At 40.9% G+C, this 13,954-nt stretch overlaps 1 protein-coding gene across 4 annotated transcripts in view; it reads left to right on the forward strand.

Moving 5' to 3' along the window:
• The window catches only part of LOC129769853 (homeobox protein ceh-10-like), a 123,448-nt gene extending 110,269 nt beyond the window's left edge, over window positions 1-13,179 (forward strand). Inside the window, exons 5-7 of one of the 4 annotated variants that reach the window (XM_055772351.1) lie at window positions 584-773; window positions 1,011-1,548; window positions 11,989-13,179. In XM_055772351.1, the coding sequence (XP_055628326.1) occupies window positions 584-773; window positions 1,011-1,548; window positions 11,989-12,322 (1,062 nt within the window). In that variant the 3' untranslated portion in view covers window positions 12,323-13,179. Of the gene's footprint in view, window positions 1-583; window positions 774-1,010; window positions 1,585-11,988 lie in introns of all 4 variants that reach the window. The other 3 variants (XM_055772352.1, XM_055772349.1, XM_055772350.1) reach the window with 3 other exon arrangements.
• Window positions 13,180-13,954: the final 775 nt, after the last annotated feature.

Raw genomic sequence — 13,954 nt, forward strand, 5'->3', positions numbered from 1 at the left:
TCAAGGGGAAGAATTAGAGAATATATTACTCATGTATTACTCACCTTATTAAACGGCGTATTCCCAGACAGACAATACATAATATGCTTCTTCTAGACTATTGTCTCCAAATATATTTATAAATATCGACTTTCCTTATATAGGTATAATTATCAAAACATGCCTATATAGAAATCACTCGCTGTACCTAATAAGACCAAACTAATCAAGCGCACATTCGTCATCAGAATTAATTTGTGAAGGGGGTGGTGTGAACGAACACTGCAGCACAGCTCAAGTTTAATACGATTAGTGACCATTGAAAGCATATTATATCTGTCGTGAAAGCAGTCTCCGGTAGCGAATTCCCCTAGAAAAGTACGAGGGAGGCATCTGTCTATAAATTTGAGTGAGGATTTCAAATTCCAATAACCGCACGTCTACTGTAGCGTGCATTATTATTAATTTCGTGCCGTCTAAGCGCTTATTCATGTGACAGCATTTAGATAAATAGTCATATTAATTAATATCCCTAATACTATTCCCTCTTTGCTTCCCATTCTGGAAATACATGTCTCATCCTTTCATTCCTTTCCTTTTGCAGGTGTGGTTTCAAAATCGGCGAGCCAAGTGGCGTAAGACTGAAAAGTGCTGGGGCCGTAGCACCATAATGGCCGAGTACGGACTGTACGGTGCTATGGTCAGGCACTCGCTCCCACTACCGGATACCATCCTTAAGTCCGCCAAGGAGAACGAATCCGTTGCACCATGGCTTCTAGGTATGGAGATGAAAAGTAAATATCTTTCTATTCCTATGTTCATCCCGTTGCCAGATTAGTCAAGTTTATTTGGGAATGAGAGATATATATTGACGCCTATCGACTCGTCCTAAATTAATTTCATTAATCTTGCACTCTACTAAAAGAAATCATTGAACGAGAGATACACAGTTTAATTGAATAATTGTGCATCTCTTAGCCCCAGAGATTCTGTTAGGACTGCCAATTACAAACATTCTTCTTCATCTTCAGGCATGCACAAGAAATCTCTAGAGGCAGCAGAAACACTAAAGAACTCTGAGGACAACAGTGATCGAGAGGAAACTCGAACGGAGGCCAGTGATATCAGCGCGAGTTCAAGTTTGAACAACCGTGGCACATCACCCATAAAATCACCTGGAATAAATCCACCTGGGAGCACTAACAACGGTTGCACCAACAATAGCAGCAATTTATGTCCAAGCTCTAGCGTTAATAGTGTTCACAACACACATCATAGTGCAAATCCTTCAACCAGTGCGTTGTCTCATCTTTCTCCCGCGTCAGCTCATTCACCCATTAACAGTTCTTCAACGACATCGATAACACCACCACCGAGACATAGAACCTCTCCCCTAGTCACGTTATCTACCGGGCAACCCCAACCAGGTTCACTGGGCCCTTCACATCATCACCACCATCATCACACAGCGCACCATCATAGTCCCGTCGACAGTAAGGAGTTCAAACTGGCGAGCACCAGTCCATCCGGAAGTAGTTACCACCACGATAACGACCCCGAAGCGTTTAGGTGGGTTGACTACCGAGATCCTGTTTCGTATATACGGTGATTTATATTTATTATACTAACTTTCAACCATAACTTTCATTCCATTACTTGCATGCCATAAACGACACAAAAGATCAGTCACTTAAAATTTACTCCTAACCTTAAAATTTCGAAAAAATAGAAAATAATAAATATAAAGGATTATGCCCAAGACACGAATTTTGACGTAGGACTACGTCTAACAGGAATGTACGTGGGGTAAAATGAAAATCTAAACACTGAACATGTAAGAATTAAAGCAAGATTTTTGTACGCTTAGAACTCTACCATTTTTCAATAGATAGCAAAGATGTTTGCATCAATGGATAGAAAATATTTCTACGCATCCATCACAATAAATAAATTTTATTTTCCTTGAGATAAACAATTAAACAATTGTGAAATGTTAAGCATTAACTAAACGCTTTAAATTCCACGTTTTAATTGGTCTGATTTGTGCTCTTCAAATTTTACCAACCAAAAGGAGCAACCAGAGTAACAGCGGAATACAATTTTAATAAAAGCGAAATATTGCACCGTTAGACCCACTTCTAAACTAAGGTGCAAACCTTATAATACAAACCTTCCAGTACATGCAATCTGCGTATAATTTTATACTCGCTGGCATTTGTGCAGACCGAATGTTTTCCCCCAAAATGGACTACAAAACCGAAGAGCGTGGGAATGTCATCATTACAGATATTTTCGCGAATTTTTGCAGTAAATTTCAAACAGCAATTTCTCGTGCTTGTAGAACAAGATTCAGATATATCTGATAGCACTGCAGAGCTTATTCTGTTAGATGTCAGATGTAAGCAAACAGTGTTGAGTAAACGTAAAGATGTCGAAACAAGAGAGTAACCGGTCATCGGTTTATTGCGCGCCGGAGCCAAGCGTAAAGGAGACAGTTCGGTTGTAAAAGTCTCGGAAAAAACAGTGTATTATATAAAGACGGGTTGGAAAAGTGAAAAACTATCATACGCATTTACCCGCATTTACAATTGCCGTTCCAATACCGCTGAACGAAGCAGGGTAACCAAGTGGGAAAAATAATCAAAAAGAATCCAGCGAGGTCAATGGGGTCCATGGTTCGGGAAATCAGGTGTTTGAACTTCTCAACCTTGCGGTTATATCATAGAAATAACCCACCCATATTTTTTCGTTTTTTTATCACTTCAGGTTTTATTTTATAATACCTCCAAAATATATAAATAACTCTTTAGAAGAAAGTTTTGGTGACCCTGAAAAAGGGCCGATGGGTTACACGGTTTCGTAGAAGCAGTTGAAGATGATTTACTCCGAAGATAAGATTATTGCCCTCGCGAGAATAATACACAAGCTGACTGTTTCCTTATGTCAATGTATGTATAGCACTGACTATTCATGAGAAACGTCCCTTTGGACGCTTGAACATGCAGATTCGCAGCGGAAGCTCTTTGGGGAAAAAAAAGTTCTGAAAAGAACTAATAAATTAACTCCTTCTGCGAATAAAATGGTCGATCAAGCCTCGTTGCGACAAGAGCGAAACATAAACACACACTTTAGGTTTTTGTTCAGCCTGTGACAGTAAAATTGAAACTTGTTACTGCTTCTACTGCCGATGTCGTTGCTTTTGATGTTAATGCTTTGCTATCGCTCCTGTTACTAATGTTGTATTTGATTATCCTATTTTTTAATGTTAATTTCTATGCGGTTAAAAAGACTGATCGCTTCGGTTGATTTGATTGAGTTTTTTTCTACAATAGTGGCCTTAACCCCCTAATTCGCATTTAGCATCAAGGCGTATTAGAAGGTGGAGGATCCTGAGGTCCACGATTCGCGACACGGCTGTCAAGGTTGCGCATACCCTCAAAACTGATTGCTTCGCCGCGGGACATCTATGTTTATACAGACTGGTTGGCAGGAGAATCACACGGGAGTGGGGCTTGCGACGCAATATTTCGCTTCTCTTCAGGAACTGAACAGTGTGCGATATCTTCCATTTTTCTTTTTTATCGAGCAAAATCGTTGCGTATGATATCTGCACTAGAAAAAACTATTGGCTGTTGGCAAATTGATGCGAGACTGTGATATGAAATCGCAACAAGCTGATTTATATGTACCCAATATGTTGAAAGGGGACAGAGCATGAATTGCAATACTTCCTTTCTCCACATTGTCCGTAGATCGAACGCTGCATTTATTTTTGATTCGCAGTGGTATATAAAAATTGTACATCGCTGATACATTTTTTAGAGGCGAATGAACTGCAAAGTTTAAAGCCTCTTAAAAACAAAGAAAGAAGAATGATACATTTGTTGCTCGTTATTGACGGCACGGATATGTGAGCACAGAACAAATGTATGGAAAAATTGAAAAGCTTTCAATTTTAACACGTTAAGCCCCACGTCGGTCCCTGGGAACTGACACTGAAATGTCCGTCTTTTAATGGGAACGGTAACAACAAAGTTACAAAATGATATTTAGAAAAGCCCAGTATCGTTTTGCTGGGACCGACACGGGCCAGACGAAAAGTTCATTGTCGTCTGGCCCGTGTCGGTATCCTATGTTTCAAACTAACCGGGGAATCAGTGGATCACCGTTGAGGCACTGTCGCTTCCGGTGGACGGATCGCGTCATCTTGGCAGCTTGGGCCGCCTCGATTCTTTATCCTCGATGAATTTACATTGACCTCAGAATGAATGAATGTGCAGACCGGAACATATTTCACTAAAACGTACTTTTAAACTGAGAACCCTGGGAAAATCGTCATTTCAGCATCATATCCAACGTAAAGGACGTTCATCAAATTTATTTGTAACGAAGAACATAATCTATTAAAAAAAATCGATGCATTCTAAAATAATATTCGAAGTGGAAAACAAGTGGATTGCATAATGTAATTGCGTAGTTCGACGTCGAAAATATGCGGTCGTGTCCTAGATACAACCCCTTACAATTTTTTTTTTAAATTAGTTGGTTTATCATTTCGGATATTATTTGCGATTACGCTAAAGGTTCATAAATAACACTTTAGTTAAAAGTTCCGGGGACCCTGAAAAGGTTTAATGTCTTGTGTGGTTTGGTAGAATTATTTCTAGAAGCAACGATTCTTTCTTGCTTTTTGCGAAAACAATACACTAATTGGTCATATGTCGCAATTTGTTTCTTTATATCAATGCACGTATTTAAAGAGGCATCTTCCGTGCATCGCCATTCAACAAACATCAAACACGCGTCTAACAGATGCACACAGTTGCAGCGATAATCTTCAAGTTAAATATTCGCTAGCGTTCACATCTCACAGTACAGGGTGAACATAAAACAAAAACGAGCAGAATAAGGGACCTCGGTTATTTCGGGCACAGAAAGATTCTGAGAATTTGTACTGTGTCAATTATGCGGTCGTTTCTTGGACACAACGCTCAATAATAGCACTGACAAGATGCATCGCTATGTACACATTTTGTACTCCTCAGCCACATCTCTCAACAGGGACAGGTATGGGCAAAATCGCATCGAAATTCGTTCAAAAACACTCATCCACAGATAAAACTCACCCTTCTATTCTCCGTTAATGCCTCACTTTATTTGAGACAGAGAACATTCACCTATCATCTTCGCAATGTTCATTCTCGATTTGAACGGAAAAATACTGCCTCGATTACGCTCATCTATTCTCAGAGAATTTTGCATTCCCTAATTTGCCTCTCGAAATGACGTTAGATGGTGATAGAATCAAATTGGAAACTTTTGCTTGAGCCAGCAAGTGTCTGTAAAATCATTCGTTTTTCACTCAAATAGCAAACATTGAGCCTCGATCGCGGCAGGTAAAATATAAGTAGATAGTTGAAATCGAGTTGTTTCCTGTGCACTATTGCAATGACATTTTTTTTTTGTTTCTAGTATGAAACGATCTAAGTCAACGCTAAAGATCATATTAGCACAAGTTATTGGTGAGCGGGAAGGTGGATTCATGTGCAATTGAATGCTGACAAGGAAAAGAGTACAAGGGAAAATAAAATCATACATATACGCAGATTCAGTCTATTTTGACTCACTCCTTATTTTGTTTCGTGCGATCCTTCCAAAGGATTATTCATTCATTGAATGTTGTTTTCCACTCTTTGTTTCGTTATGTTCACTATCAGTCCCGAATGAAGATGATCGGGGAGTGTAAAATGATTCATCGTGCAATCTCACGATTACTTGCTGCATTCTTTTCGCCATGATTTTTCCAAGCAGATACAAGAGTGATTTATAACTAGGTGTGGAGAAATGGGCGAATGAACTTCTCCATACTTGAACAGGGAGAGAGCTTATGATACTATGTTGCTCATTAATTTTTCTCATGGTACGCTCTGGATCCACCAGAATCCCCCGGGTCATATCAGTGACAATGATGGTGCAAAAATAATATTTTTCATTGACTTGACAATTCGTTTCGGAAATCTTTTTTTTTTTTTTATTTCGTTTATTTTTACAGGCTCAGTTACTTAAGTTTAAAGGAGCCGAATTCTTAAATATAATTTTAAAACTATATATATAAACCATTTTCTTACATCTATGGTTAGTTAGGTGGAAAACCGATTACTCGCGGTGTACTCGAGTTTAGAAGGGTGACATATTTTTAGGAGAAGGATGGGATATAAGGAAATTGTAACAATGTTGATGAACACTCAATTTATAAATCTATTCGTATATCTATAGTGTATTTACATTTCAACTTATTCTACTATTTATAGCAAGGGGACGAATTACCCGCAAAGGAAGGAAAGGAGGGTATAAGGATGTAGGGGCAATCACACACGAAGATCTATAGCTTTAAGGAAAACATATATATGGGACATGTAATCAAGGTCTAACCGAGCCAACACATCTCTCACCGGCACATTGGGCTGTCTTCCTCGGGCCCGAAGGGAGTTTTTTAAATTCGATCTGGCGACCAGATACACCTCGCACGACCAAACAATGTGCTCGATGTCGTGATAACCTTGGCCACAAACGCAGAGATTGCTGCTGGCAAGATTGAAACGGAAGAGTAGTGCATCTAACGAACAGTGATTGGACATGAGTCGGGAGAAGGTGCGAATAAAGTCCCGACTCAAGTCCAGACTTTTGAACCACGGTTTGAGGTTAACCTTAGGGATAATCGAGTGAAACCACCGGCCCAATTCATCTTCATTCCACTTGCGTTGCCAGTTAGCGATGGTATTTTTGCGGACTAAAGAATAAAATTCATTGAAGGCGATTTGACGCTGATAAATATCGCCTTCAATTGCACCTACCTTTGCTAATGAGTCAGCCCTCTCATTACCCGGAATGGAGCAATGTGAAGGGACCCAGATAAAGGTAATGACATAACAGCGTCTGGTTAAAGCACTCAAAATTTCTCGTATTCTCTCAAGGAAGTACGGCGAGTGCTTTTCCGGCCTCACTGAACGGATAGCTTCGACAGAGCTAAGACTATCCGTTACAATATAATAGTGTTCAACAGGTCGTGAGGCGACGCTGTCCAGCGCCCAATGAATTGCTGCCAATTCAGCAATATACACTGAGCAAGGATTCTGAAGACTGTGTGAGGTGCTAAAAAATTCGTTGAACACTCCAAATCCTGTGGACTCGTTTATAGTGGACCCATCAGTAAAGTACATATTATCGCAATTGATACCCCCATACTTTTCATCGAAGATCGTTGGAGCGATCCTCGATCGTTGGTAATCTGAATATCCATGGATATCTTGCTTCATGGACAGATCAAAATGCACAGAGGAATTGATGTAGTCAGGGAAACAAACACGGTTGGGAATATACGAAGAAGGATCAACCTGCATGGAGATGAATTCATGATATGAACTCATGAATCCGGAGTGAAAATTTAGCTCGATCAGCTGCTCAAAATTTCCGATCACCAATGGGTTCATGACCTTACACCGGATGAAGAACCGAAGAGATAATAAATTGAAGCGATCTTTTAGTGGGAGTAGGCCTGCCAAAACCTCGAGACTCATGGTATGCGTTGAGGGCATACATCCCAACGCGATACGGAGACAAAGATACTGAATTCGCTCGAGTTTAATGAGGTGTGTTTTGGCAGCTGATTGAAAACAGAAACTGCCATACTCCATCACTGAGAGAATAGTTGTTCGATACAACATTATAAGATCTTCTGGGTGGGCTCCCCACCAGGTGCCGGTAATTGTACGGAGAAAGTTTATTCTTTGTTGGCATTTTTTACTCAGATACCTAATATGGGCCCCCCGAGTACATTTGGAGTCGAACCAGACCCCAAGATACTTGAATGACATAGCATGAGTGATCGGTTTACCCAAAAGTTGAAGCTTTGGTTTTGCTGGTCTATGCTTCCTAGAAAAAACCACCATCTCTGTTTTCTCCGTGGAGAATTCGATCCCTAGCCCAATGGCCCAGGTTGAAAAATTGTTCAAAGTATCTTGTAAGGGTCCTTGCAGGTCGGATTCGTTTGGTCCTACGACAGACACCACTCCATCATCTGCAAGTTGTCTTAGGCTGCAATTTTGTGTAAGGCAATTGTCGATGTCGCTTACATAGAAGTTGTACAAAAGGGGGCTTAAACATGAGCCCTGGGGGAGGCCCATGTAAGAGACCCGACTTACTGCCGAATTTCCGTGAGAAAAGTTCAAATGTTTCTCACAAAGCAAGTTATATAACATATTATTCAATAGAGGCGGCAGACCCCGAGAGTGTAATTTGTCCGACAAAACCTCTATTGAAACAGAATCGAAGGCCCCCTTTATGTCCAAGAATACTGAAGCCATTTGTTTTTTTTCGGCGTAAGCCATTTGAATTTCTGAAGAAAGCAATGCAAGACAATCATTCGTCCCCTTGCCCCTGCGGAACCCATATTGTGTATCTGAGAGTAGGCCATTCGTTTCAACCCATCGATCAAGGCGAAACAAGATAATTTTCTCCAACAATTTCCGTATACAAGACAGCATTGCTATTGGGCGGTACGAATTGAAGTCGGACGCGGGTTTTCCGGGTTTTTGAATAGCTATAACTCGTACTTGTCTCCAATCATCTGGAACAATATTATTCTCCAGAAACCGATTGAATAAATTCAACAAGCGATGTTTCGCCACATCAGGGAGGTTTTTCAGCAAGTTGAACTTAATTCTATCCGATCCCGGAGCAGAATTGTTACATGAGAGCAGAGCAAGAGAGAATTCTACCACCGAAAACTCGGAATCAAGATCGCACCTACCTTGTGGTATATCTCGAACAATTTTTTGCACAGGAGCGGAATCAGGACAAACCTTCCGTGCAAAATTAAAAATCCATCGATGTGAATATTCTTCGCTTTCATTCGTTGAAGAGCGATTTCTCATGTTTCGAGCCACTTTCCATAATTTTTTCATTGACGTTTCTCGTGACAAACCTCCCACGAAATTTCGCCAATAAGCACGTTTTTTCCCTTTGATTAAGTTTTTAAATTGATCTTCAAGAGCTAAATACGTTTGAAAATTTTCAGGGGTTCCACGTTTCCGAAAAGCTTTAAATGCATTCGATTTTTCTACATAAAGCTTGGAATATTGGCTATCCCACCATAGATTGGGAGGCCTTCGGGAAATGGTGGAACCTGGGATGGGTTTCGTTTGAGCGCGAACCGCGCTGTCATAGATCAAACGAGAAAGGAAGTTATACTCCTCCAATGGAGGTAAACCATCTCTGGAATTGATGGCTAGAGCAATCGCGTCCGCATATTTTTTCCAGTCAATGTGTCTTGTGAGGTCATATGCCATGTTTATAGATTCAGAAGAATTCGACCCAATGGTGATGGAAATTTTGATTGGCAAGTGATCACTACCGTTGGGGTTCTGGATTACATTCCACTTGCAATCTAACGATAGTGAATTCGAGCAAAGCGAGAGGTCAAGAGCACTTGGGTTAGCAGGAGGTTTAGGTACACGTGTTGTTTCCCCAGTGTTCAAAACGGTCATATTGAAGCTGTTACAAAGGTCATATATCAACAATGAACGATTGTCGTCGTACTGTTCCCCCCAGGCAGTTCCGTGAGAGTTGAAGTCTCCCAAGATCAATCGTGGCTCAGGAAGGAGTGAGCACATGTCATCAAGTTGTTTGCGGCTAACCGCAGCTCTCGGAGGCCAATACAAGCTGACAATACAGAGGGCTTTGCCTCTGATGTTTGCATGACAAGCAACAGCTTCGATCCCTCCAATAGGTGGAAGGTCAATTCTAAAAAATGAGTGGCACTTATTGATCCCCAATAGCACCCCTCCGTATCTATCATCACGGTCCAAGCGTATAATATTAAAATCGTGGAAAGTGATATCATCTCGCGAAGAAAGCCAAGTTTCGGACAGAGCAAAAACATCACAATTGTAGTTATGAATTAAAATTTTGAATGTATCTAATTTAGGGATAAGACTACGACAATTCCACTGTAAAACAGTGATATCTCCGACCTCTCTATTTGAATTAGACATCAAGAGAGATAATCATTGCAAGGAGGGGCCATGTTTGCATCAATTGTTGCAAAATTGTCTTTAATACTGGAAGCATTGAGATGACAAGGGTTCTGATGGAGTCAGAAACATTAAAACACTTGAAGATTTGGTCCAAAAGGTCAGACAACTTTATAAATCCCGATTGGGAAGTTGAACTGGACGGAATAACAGGGACAGTTGGGGTTTTTGATGTCCCCTCGAGTGCTGGGCCATTCGAAGGTGAATTATTCCCACGGAAACCAGGAGGAACCTGATTTTGCTTGTCCGCTGCACTCGATTTTTTAGGCATGCTAACAGGGGGTATCACCGGAGGGGCTTGTCCTTGAACTTTGGGAGTGGTCACATTTTTGCGCCGGGGATTCCCTTGGAAAATGAACGGTGTGCCCCCGTTAGCTGTGTCCGCTTCTATTTCGTCAACGGGCAACGTGGCGAAGACATTTTGTGTGTTGATTGGTTGTTGTTGTTGGGCCAGTGGAGAAGCGCCCTTTAAAATATCCGCAAAAGTGCGTTTCGAGCGTTCCTTCAAAGAGCGCTTCTGTTTCTCCCAGCGACTCTTGTAATTTTCACAAGCTGAGAGCACGTGTGGGGATCCCCCGCAATATGGACACTTTTGCTCAGTCGCATTGCAGGATTTTCTCTCCGCAAGTGGCACAGCGCTCCTTGTTGGCGCAATAATCTGCTGTATGACCAACTGACTTGCATTTGTTTCAAGTCATGGGCATTGGCACGAAGAGTCGCAGTGGTAGCCTCAATTTGTCCACCATAACGTAGTCAGGGAGGGCGGCACCAGCAAAGGTGACTCGAAACGAGTCGGACGGCGTAAATTTAGTTTGGTCCCCATCATGGGAAAGTTTCCCGAGTTGGCGACAGTCCAAGATTTTCACTTCCATTGAGGGGAGCTTCTTGAACTTGCCTTTTCCTTCTGCTTTTATTTGTTCGCTCGTCAGACCCGTTTCAGTTATCACCCCCTCAATTTCTACGTTATGGGAGGGTATAAATGTTCGATATTCGAGAGTGAAATGTTGATCAGCAACAATCTCGTTTGCGTGTTTCCGTTCATTCACGACAACTCGCAATTTGTTCGGTCTAACCCTGCGAATTTCAGATACAAAAGTGTATCTGGCCAGATCTTTCATGATCTGAATCACGTTAAGGTTTTTTCCTTTCGGTTTTGGCCGGAGGAAAACAACCCAAGGGCCAGTTCCAGGTGCATCTTCTGGATAAACTCTGACACGTGGAGCGGAGACAACAGAGGGGGAAGACGAGGACGAGGACGAGGACGAGGATGAGGATGAGGACGAGGACGAGGATTGGGTTGGATCGGAAGCATCAGAAGGGGGAAGCGAAATCGATGATGGGAGAGGGGGAGTGGAAGTAACAGTGGGTTGAGAAGGGAGGCTTGCAATTTTCTTAGAGGGGGGCTTGGTAGGATGAGCGGATTCGTCCCCAGAAGAATTATCTTCCTTATGAGGGACTCGTTTATGTTTTTTCCCAGATCTTATATGAGATTCATTATCGGAGATCTCCATCTCTGGAGATCCTCCACTATTCTCCATTTTACAAAAATTTCTGTCTTATTTCTAAATTATTATTGATTTTAACAATAATCGAATCAGTTCAACAGCCGCAATCCGGCTCGCTGCAAGAGCGCTGCTTCCTTTGTTCCTTCGTTCTACTTCACAAAAGGTCAGGTCGAAAGCGGACAGCAATGACCTTCACTCGTACACGATTCACTCGTACCAATAGCACAATAGCAAAAGTGGCAACGCACAATACCGACACTGAACTTTACTCGTCAAGAGTTGGATAGCGAATGTTTCGGAAATCTTGTAGCTAGATCGTATTTTTCTTGACTGATCTTTAGTATTATTCACTCACATACGAAATGCTATCAAAGTGTGTACTATTTTAACTTTTGTTGCAACTTTTCCCACAGGAATAACTCAATAGCATGCCTTCGCGCTAAAGCCCAGGAGCATCAAGCTCGTTTGCTGAACAGTGGACTTCTACTGCAGGTTCGTTCTCTTGCTGGTCTACAAAATCCAATGCACCACAGCTCAACAAGCGCAAGTGGAAACATGTCTTCACCTCAACCTTGTGATACTAATGGGAATACACTACTGTTGACGAACTCATCCCAGCATTCATTATCGCAGGAAAACATCAATCTGGCCGCAATCGATCGTCAGCGATCTGAAGCCAACAGTAGCAACGGATCGGCGATATCTATAAAATGCAGGAGCAACAGTCCCAATGTGGCGACGTTTTGACATTAGAACTAGGAGTAGATGAATTATTTTCCTCTCACGTAGCGCCACAGAAATAATGATTGTTCAATTAGCCTGCAACTTAATTTCATGTGAACATTTTCAAATTTGAAATGCTGTAAATAGTATAGTTTTTTTTTTTGTATTGCAGTCATGTGGCGCTCAACATGAAGCATAAAGTTCATTGGCCAGTTCCAATTTCCGATACTAATAACGAGTGTACAATACATAACTTTTTTAGTTCAAATCCAGTTTTCTTTTGAAATTGTCAATACAAAATTTAAAAGTGCAATGTCTCGAACATAGGATTTTAAAAACAAAATAATCTTAGAACTGTATATATTATTTTAATTTTTACATGTATAATATGCGAGCCTAAATATTTCGACTTGATGAAACTCTTTAAAATAAAACAATACGTAAGCGTAACCCCAAACAAATGCTCAACACTTTAATCATGTTCCATTAGGAGTTTTTCAAAAATAAGTTTGTTTTGATTCCAACCACATCGGCACTAAAGATCACAAGATAAAACTTGTCTTGTAAATTGAACAACGAGAACATTGGAAACGAATATCAGAGTGGAATATCACATCTGCTTCGTTATGTGTAGCTGTTATCTTCTCACAGCGAATAAGAAAATACATACATATAACGTAGAAATATTGCCGCGAATTTGGATAGCAAGTTTTGAGGGGCAACAAAACATGAACTGTGGTAGTACTCAAAAATATTCAATACTTGGAAGAGTGTGTGACGAATGTACGAGACGATGATTATAATAGAATAAATGATGTCATTACCCTATTGTAATAATTTATAACAACTACATACATGATTAATATAATAACTTAACAAGTCCGGCTTTTCATCAATATTTTTCATTTCCATAAAAACCCGAAAAGCACACTCCAAAATAAACGATTCAACACTTGATACACCATTTAATTGTTACAAATGTGATGTCACAATATATCCTAGCTTTATTCAACAGATGACCCTACAAGAACTCCATGCGTACAGTTTAAGATGATAGCACAGCTGTATGTAGAGTTCAAATTTCTTCCTAAACGGCAAATGAAACAACACGTAATTTTTATAATTCACAGACAACAGTTTATTCCCGTGTATTCGCTTTCAACGTTATAGTCAAAGCGCGTATAAGTATATCCTAAGGTGGGCCAACTAGCTAAAACCACTCTTCAGCCATCTTGGAAGTCTACTGTGTTTTGTTTGTAAACAAAACACAATACGCTAGTGCCCAAGCTCGCTCGTGATCAGTCTGTCTCTTTTACGCTTCGAGGAAATAATTCCCCTTCTGCTTTCTTCCGTACTGTGTTCATATACCGCTCCACTACCCAACTTAGCAACGAAACGGCCTCACCTAGTACCATAGACCCGTCTTGGTTATAGTCATTCTCCCACTATTCTCTTCCTTCTCTAATTTGTCCCCATGCCGCGTGTTGATAAATTCATCATATTGTTCGTGCAGTGCACCCAAACCCTACAACCCCACCTTGAGTTCCATAAAGCTAATGAGAAACGTAGTCTCTGAAACTAGACGGTTGATGACGGTCACGTTTGCTACGGGTATCTCCATCCCGTTGTTAAACATCATCCAAGACGCGTACCGGT

The sequence above is a fragment of the Toxorhynchites rutilus genome, chromosome 2 (genome assembly GCF_029784135.1).
Source record: "Toxorhynchites rutilus septentrionalis strain SRP chromosome 2, ASM2978413v1, whole genome shotgun sequence".
Lineage (NCBI taxonomy): Eukaryota > Metazoa > Arthropoda > Insecta > Diptera > Culicidae > Toxorhynchites > Toxorhynchites rutilus.